This window comes from Rhincodon typus, chromosome 25, assembly GCF_021869965.1.
Source record: "Rhincodon typus isolate 14 chromosome 25, sRhiTyp1.1, whole genome shotgun sequence".
NCBI lineage: Eukaryota > Metazoa > Chordata > Chondrichthyes > Orectolobiformes > Rhincodontidae > Rhincodon > Rhincodon typus.
In genome coordinates this window covers 8,951,214-8,960,183 of record NC_063356.1, presented here as the reverse complement: position 1 = coordinate 8,960,183, position 8,970 = coordinate 8,951,214, and the positions used below count along the sequence as shown (strand labels likewise).

The window sequence follows — 8,970 nt, the reverse complement described above, 5'->3', positions numbered from 1 at the left end:
CCTATCCCCTCCTCCCACCTCAAGCCGCACCCCTATCTCCTACCTACTAACCTCATCCCGCCCCCTTGACCTGTCCGTCGTCCCTGGACTAACCTATCTCCGCCCTAACTCCCCACCTACACTCACCTTTACTGGCTCCATCCCCGCCTCTTTGACCTGTCTGTCTCCTCTCCACCTATCTTCTCCTCTATCCATCTTCTATCCGCCTCCCCCTCTCTCCCTATTTATTTCAGAACCCCCTTCCCCTCCCCCATTTCTGAAGAAGGGTCTAGGCCCGAAACGTCAGCTTCCTGCTCCTCTGATGCTGCTTGGCCTGCTGTGTTCATCCAGCTCTACACCTTGTACTATATCAGGAACTGGACACAAAAATGAAGGAAGGGGAGAACAGTGGATAGTTGCTCTCAGGAAAGGGAATATGAAACATAACGATTTCTCTGAGTAATCAGATTGTGAAACAAAGAAGAAAAATAAAAAAGACAAAATCTCTGCAGTGAGCAAAGGTTTAAAGCATGACCTCAACAGTTTAAATCTGACAATCTGCTTTTCTGGAGGGCATACATTAGGCTCTCTGCAGAAGTCCTTTCATGTCATTTTTAATAGATTCATTCATCCATAGAATGACTGAGTTGGTCTGTTCTCATCCAGATGAAGCAAATTTGAAAACAATTTTTTGTATGGTTCCTCAGGCTGGGTCATGCCATGCCTTCAAGAGGGAAGTGACCAGCTTTTGACTAGGGCAGAGAATTTCTTTTAGACTTTGATCTTACAATGTGAACACTTCACACAGGACAGCATTTATTACCCATCCCAAATTGTCCTCAAGAAGGTGGTGGTGAGCTGTCTTCTTGAACCACTGCAGTCCATGTGGTGTGTAGCTACATTGATAATGATTTCTATTGCTGTATATACAACTGACTAGATTGCTATGCTATTTCAGACAGCAATTAACAGTTAACATTACTGTAGATCTGAAGTCACATATAGCTGAGGGTGGCTAATTTCATTCCATATAGGACAGTGAACCAGATGGGTTTTTACAAAAATCAGTTAATGAGATATATTTATTATTGAGACTAGCCTTTTATTTCAGATTAACTAATTGAATTTACATTTCCCCATCTGCAGTGGTAGGATTTAAACTCATGCTTTTAGAGTTTAGTCCAGCTGTGGGACCAGTAATATTACCTCAATGCTATAGTTCCTTATTGCCCTAAAGGCGGCAAGTGTCTTTATGGACAATACTTTGTCCATGTGATCTCACAGACAGGTTTTGATCTTGTGATGCAGGGGAAACAGAGAGGAATCTGATTTGAGTCCCCGGGTCTTTTATACCTTACTCTTCCTATAGTATTACATTGCTGTGGGAAGGCTAAGTGCCAGAAAGTGTTTTATGATCAATCGCTGGATTGACTGACTAGCTTTTCTCTGCCTAACAGTTTTACCTGTTAAAGGCCACTTCAGCCCCTACAGTTCCTCAGAGATATCTTCAAACTGGTGCAGCACTGAAAGGAGACATTTTGCCTATCGTAATCATGCTGGCTTCAAGAACTACTTGGTAAAGCCTACACCCCTTCTTCCATATCCAAATAGTTGATATTATCCCCCTTTTCAGGTTTGTATAGGAACCCCGTGGAAAGTTGCTGCTGAATGTTGCTTCCAACATCCTTTCAAATAGTGTTCCAGAACATCACAACTTGCTGAACAAAATTGTATTCTTTTTTCGACAATCTTAAATCCGTGCCCTCTGGTTACTGACCCTTCTGCCACTGAAACTGATTCCCTTTATTTACCCCATCAAATACCCGTCAGGTCCTGATTCTCACTAATTTACCCAGAGCACAACACCTCTGTTCACTGTAAATCATACCACCCTTACCAATAACAACAATCTGCATTTATAAGACTCATTTAAAATAGTAAAATGTCCTAAATGTTTACAGCAACGTTAGCAAACAAAACTTAACATTTAAAGACACAGGTGATCAAAACTTGGTCTAAAAGTTAAGTTTGAAAGAGCATCTTAAAGGAGGAGTAAGAGAATGAGGGCGGTTTGGGGAGGATAGGGCTTGGGCAGCTAAGGCACACGCCAATCAGTGCTAGCACTGTGACAAGTTGCACAATGCACAACGCATTGCATCCGTTATCTTTATTGCAATTCATCACATTCAATATCTGTGCAAATTAGGTTGTACAGGGACAAATACCTCATAGCCACAATAATGTCATTGAGGACTTAATAAAAGTTTAGGATTTCTTTCTTTAAATAAAAACAAACAGATGAAATGTTTCTATGATAAGCTTGGTTGACTTAGGATGTGCATGCTTATCAACTAACATAGCTCTGTGCAAACAGGAATTTAAATGTACAACTGTAGATCAGACAAGAAATACCACAGTTGGCACTTTGGGTATGGCGGACAATGTATCAATGGGTTATGGAGCCTGTAACAATAGTGACTCCAATGTATAAAGTAGCCTGTAATTTGTGTCAAGATGGATGGTGTGGGCAATGTACCTTTAGTTAATTAGAAATTATGCCCAGATATTTGGAATTGAAGTATGGAATGTATTGTGATGGAAGCGAATCATATTACAGAAAGCTGACTAGTTATGTGTGGTAATGTTATTTTCCAATGCGTGCCCCCACCTGCCACATTTGTGGATGGGGTAAATGTGAATTTGGCTGATGTGGAACTGAGGCAGTGAGTTAAAGGAGACAGGGTGGTTGGAAAGGAAGTGGGTGGAGCATGAAATTAGCTTGGTCAATACTCCAGGACTTCCGTCAGCTGTAGTTCCGGACATTAAACATAGTTACGATATTCCACCAACAAAAGCTCAGGGATGAATACATCTCTGGAATAGGACCATATGACTTGGGGGGGTTTAGGTTATTTGGTCCATCAAACCTGGTCCATCATTTAATAAGATTGCAGGCGATCCGGTTGTGGTTTCTATCCCACTTTCATTTTTGTCCTCATGACCCTTGACTCCTTTATCTAGCAAAGATCCATGTAACTCTGCCTTATATAAATTCAATGACATAACTTTCACTATTTTCTGGGGACGATAATTCTATAGATTAACAACTCTCTGAGACAAAAAAGAACTCATTTACATCTAAAAGGGATCTTTTATTCATAAACTGTACCTCATATTTCTGGTGTCCCCCACAAGAAGAGTCATTTTACAATATCCATCCTGTCAAGTCTCCTCAGAATTTTGTATATGTATCAGTAATTAAATCCAATAGGTACAGGTTCAGCCCATCTAACATCTCCTTATTGGATAATCACTTCGCTCTATGGATGAGTGGAGTTGTACACACTTGCTGTTTGTAATTAACCAATTTAATCCAGGATTAAAATGATATGGAGGATAAAAGGGTTACGAGCACAGAGATGAAGGTGTAGTGGTAATGCCACTGAACTCATAAACCAGATTAATGCTCTGGAGGCATAGCTTCAAATCCCACTACGGCAGCTGGTAGAATTCTTCTTTTAGGGAAAAAAAGGAGCTCTTATGATGCGGTGGTAGTGTCCCTACCTCTGGCCAAGAGACCCAGGCTCCTGCCCTACAGATGTGTCAAAGAAGTTGATTAAAAATAACTAAAAGGGTTATAGAACATTACAGCACAGTACAGGCCCTTTGGCCCTCGATGTTGCGCCGACCTGTGAAACCAATCTGAAGCCCATCTAACCTAAACTATTCCATTATCATCCATATGTTTATCCAATGACCATTTAAATACCTTTAAAGTTGGCGAGTCTACTACTGTTGCAGGTAGGGCATTCCACGCCCTTACTACTCTCTGAGTAAAGAACCTACCTCTGACAGTTATGAGGCCAGTTTACACAGGCAAGGTTATCATCAATCTAATAGACATGTTTAAGATGACTAAAAGGATTGATAAAATAAAATCAGAAAAACAAATGTGAGCTAGGCCTTTCAACAGTAATACCAGGAAGCACTTCTTTACAGAAAGGATACTGGAAATTCGGAATTTGCTCTCCCAAAAGTTGTTGCCGTGAGGGGTTGTGTGCAAGAACGGAGCATGAAAGATTGTTGTTAGAAAAGGGTTTGAAGGTTACAGACACAAAGTGGGTATGGATGAAGTGAAGACACTCATCAGCCATGATCTTACTGAAATAGTAGAACAGGCTCAAAGGGCTGAATGGCCCACTCTTCTTCCTATTTCTGCAGTAGAAACCATTAAGAATAAAGGACTGAGAGGGAGAAGGAACAAAGCAAACCAGATGGATTCTGACTCTTAATCAGTAACCAGTGCTCTCTGCTGTGTAGGAGACACTTATTAAAATACACTGTGTGCTTGGCTGATAAAGTGACGCGATGTCGGATACTGCACACACAAGAAATAGTCAAAGGCGGGTTTTCCTTGTGTCCATGACACATACACAGACAAAACAAGAACTGCACTATGTCTTTACTGGATGCTTTCCTGTTGTAAGCAAGTGACGGCAAGAGCAAAATAAGATATCCCGAGGAAAAAGGTCACTTTCCTGTCATTTCCTTTGCTGGTCACAGCTGTGATTGTTTTCTATTCAAAAGCCTTTTTAGCAAGTGGGGAGGAATAGATGGTGTAGCTGTGGCTGGTATTTCAGATAGAGGTAGCATGGTGGACTTCAAATGTCTCATGGGGCTGTTTGATGAAAAACAATAGTTTTTCCACATTTCCATCAATACTCAACTCTCAAACCAACACAACCATTAAAGATTATTTGGTAATTTATCTCATTTGCTGCTCGCAAATTGGTTGCTCTTGTGCCTGCAAAATAACAGTGACAACATTTAAAAAGGAACTTATTGACAGTGAAACGCTTTGGGATGTTCTCAGAACTTGAAAGATGTAACAGCAAGATAGCCCTCTTTCAATTGTTAGTTCCGAGATTTAGTATTTCAAATGCCCTTCATCTGAGGCACATTGATGAGATTGGTGGCCATGATCCTCTTGATTTTGCTAGTTTCAAACACAGTGGAGTTTAACTCATCAATTTTCTCCTCTTGTCCCTTGTCCTGAAGGTGGTGACTTCATTCTGGGGCTCGTGCCCTGTTCTTGTGTCTCATCTATGTAGCTATCATTCATTTCAAGCTGTCTGCTGTTCAGTCTTGCTGCCTGGCACTTCCACATCCCAAAGCGATGCAGAAACTGACGAGCACACAAACAAAATTTTGCTATTTAATTCAGATGTGCAAACTTGAGCTTTCAGTGGTTTGTTGTCTTAATTCTTAGCCCACTCCCAAGACAACCTATGCTCAGTCTTCTATACTGTGCCAAAGCAGCCCAAGACAAGCTGTGAGAACGGCATACACTGAGAACTTTATAACCTTCAGCTTCAATATGAAGATCTAGTTTATATCATTAGCACTGTTTCCATTTTCTCAGATTGATTGTGTTGATAATGGTTCTGCTGTAAAAACTTGCATCATTGCAAACCCTCATACTTTGTTTCTTTACTTGCCTCTTTTGCCTCGCACCATAATCCCTTTTGCTATTCTAATCAGTGTGCCCTCCACCTTTCCCCAGAATTTCCCGTTAATTTTTCTACCAGTCCTCTTCAATCTCAATCCCTGTTGCTGGCTCTGGAATTGCTCAAAAATCCTAGTTAAATCACTCACGTTTTCCAGGTCTGATGAAAGGTTACCTGCCTGAAATTTTGTTTTAATTGTTCCACCACTGTTGCCCAACCTGCTGAATGATCCCAAGACTTTGAGCTGAATTGAGGGAGTCAGGGCCTTTTTAAAAACAAACTCTTTCGTGCATCAGCAAGTTTCAGATTACCCCAAGAAAGAAAAGATGAACCTGATTTGAACCAAACTAAAGTGATCTTAAAACAGATTGGAAATTCACAACAGCGTGACAATGATTGAATGCAAGTGGAAGTGTTACAAGCGCATTATAGGCGTTAACTGGAAATATTTGGAGGAGACCAACAGATGAATATTTGGGAATGTCCTAGCATTTGAAATGTGTTGGATCTAATACTCTTGAAAGTTCCAAGTAGGGTTTTGGCATGGCCTACCACCAACAGCTGCTCTTCCATTTCCTCACAGAATACCAATAGTCATCAGTATTATCATAACAATGCTCTTACCAGAAGAGTGACTTCTTCTGCATCACTTCCTTCAGTCGTTTCCTTGATGTATCATCCAGGCTACTGAAGTCATACTTGGGACTGAATTCTGCTGGAGGAGGAGTTATGAACTTGACATCAAACGCAGAAGAAGGAAAGTCAATCTAGAGATAAAGAGAGGAAAGGAGCCCCTTACAAAATGACAAAACATTTCTTTTCCTCATACTAGAAAAGTGATGAAGCAATGAATCTCTCTCATTAGCTCAATTCGAGTCAGAGTCAAATTGCTGCAAAATACAGAAATTTATGAGCTGGAAACAACCAAGTAAATACCTCCATTCTTATACAGCACAATATGAATGGTGCCTTAATATAAAAGCATCTGTTCAATGGCCTTATGTGAAGTGGATAATGGTCCAATGTGACTTGACATACAGCTGGTGGCAAAACAAGGCTTCAATTATCATTCTCCTCACCGTACTGACTGCTGTATTTGCTTGCACAACAACAATGGCTGCACTTTAAAAGTCATTCGTTAGCTGTGAGATGTGTTGGGATGCCTTGAGAAAACAACAAAGTGCTTTTCAAACGCAAGCTTATAAAAACGCTACTTGGTATCCATTATTACAAGGTTTTGAACAGAAAAAGCAAGAAATTCTTTGTCATGAAGCACCTTATTAAATTCTTTCTAAATACCTAGTGTTCAAAATTATCAAGGATTTTGATCGCACTTTTCTGTATCTATTCTATCAGCATTAGCAGGTCGGGTGGTAACCAGAGGGCATGGATTTGAGATAATTAAGGAACCAGCTGGGATATGAGGAAATAATTCATTATGCAGCAAGCAGTTAAGATCTAAAACGCACAGCCTGAAAGAGTGGCAAGGTGGATTCAAGAGTAACTTTGTAAAGGGAATTGGATATGTATTTGAAAAGAAAAAATTTGAAGGGCAAGTGCAGGGGCATGAGACTAGTGGAAGACTCCTTCACAGATACAATGAGCCAAAATGTCCAACAGCCCCCCAACCCCTTCCCACTTTTGTGCATAAATGTGCTACATTTGATCACCACTGCTTTATTTGAAGAATTATTTTGGATTTGGAAAAATTCTGTATCTCTGATGCTCACTGGATCATAAATACAGGGAATAAATCCATGTCGGTGTGTAATACTCAAAAGTATTTTCAAACTCTTTCTTGTCTATCGATACTGGCATATTCCGCTCTGCCCCCCACCCCCCAAACCCTGGCTAATCAATTGATGACTTCTAGGGCTGTACACCTGGTCTTGAAGATTTCCAATATTTTTTCTCATTCCTATTTCCAGTTTGGCTAAGATTACTTTTCCCCATATTTCCTTAAAGGATTTAGTTTAAAAAAAACAGAACACCGGCTTCTGATTTGTGAATTGGGATAACGCATGGGATATTCTGTTTCCTTCAGCAGACATCATTCATTTCATAACTCAGGGTGGAATCTTTTTCTTGTTTTCGCTTCAAATCTGAAAATGGGAAGATTTTAGAGGAGAACAGCCTGCTGCCTACCTTTTCAGAAAGCCCAGCAGATGGTATGCCGATTTGGCATCTGACTCCCTGCCAGCAGGCTGTCTGCTGGAATTATGGAAGCAGAACAGGAATTCCCAACTGATGCCAGAGACCAACATCTCCAGAACTTGGATGAAACACAAAGCTAAGGACCTAGGCAGCTGAAGGCCAACCATGAATGGTGGTGCAATTAAAATTGGGAATGTTCATGATTTAAGAATAAAAACAGCTATTGTAAAGGAGGCTAATTGCTAGATGCAAGAAAACAATTACTGATCTCCAATGACCACGAACTCTCCTGGGTTAAATCGTTCTCTGCTCTCAGTTTGCCAAAACACCACACAACAGGTCTCTGTAATTTGCTCAAGATTATGTATCAGGTTCCCGATTACAATCTAATGCATAAAACATGTGTGTCTGTAGAGTGAAGGTGAAAACAGGGTTTGGCTCAGCTGTGGTTATCTCCCATAGCCTGCCAATGCTCACTGCTCATGCACATGCATATTTAGGTAGAATGGCTTCCAGAGTGAGTCCTGGAAGCATCATATTTCCCACGGGGCTGTATACATTCTCACTTGTTAACTTCAGAGAGAGAGAGAGAGAGAGAGAATGGCAGAAATTAAAAAATAAAAAGGTGAACTTCCTGAGCTATATATCCTAACAAGAACATTACTTAAATAAATACGTGGCAGCATTTTGGACGAATTATTTAGATGATTTCTCTGTAATTTTAGTGGCTTGGGTATGTTCAAACAAAACAGTATTTTGCATTATTTCCTCAATGTGTTTGATATGCACACTCTAAACAGAAATATGTGGAAAGTGAGAATAGCTTTGCATGAAGATCCTTGTCACATTCCAGGCCATCCGCACAGAACAGGTGAAGCTCTATTGCTGCACATACTGAACTCCACTTGCAGGAACTTCAATTATTGTCCCTGGGTCTCCTTGGGTATTGGGCATCTGTTATGCTCTCTTGGAGACGGTTTTGCTAGACTGCTACTGCTCTGATTCCCTATCTTATCCTTAACCCTCTCACTCCCAGTAATCCTGTAAACCCTTCATTTACACGACAATGTACAGTATACTGAATACAGCTCTCTGGTACAGTGTCTCCAGTCTGTGCCTCTTTGACTCTAGACCACATGCTTCATTCCACTCTGCTAATGTCAGAGGACCATCATTTATAACATCATCATTAATGTATTCATATCCCAGTCTGCATTTTGCTCACAGTGAGAACTCTTTCAATACAGCTGCTTCAGGTTCTTACACTTCAGGCTCTTGAGTTGCCAACCAAGTTCTTTTTGTTCAAGCCCTTAATTTGATCAAGTTTAGC

The 8,970-nt window shown here is 40.6% G+C and overlaps 1 protein-coding gene across 1 annotated transcript in view; it reads right to left on the bottom strand.

Moving 5' to 3' along the window:
- Positions 1 to 8,970, bottom strand: part of pik3c2b (phosphatidylinositol-4-phosphate 3-kinase, catalytic subunit type 2 beta) — a 126,592-nt gene that overhangs the window by 47,644 nt on the left and 69,978 nt on the right. Inside the window, exon 4 of the mRNA XM_048611807.1 lies at positions 6,111 to 6,253. Coding sequence (XP_048467764.1) covers positions 6,111 to 6,253 — 143 coding nt within the window. The remainder of the gene's footprint in view (positions 1 to 6,110; positions 6,254 to 8,970) is intronic.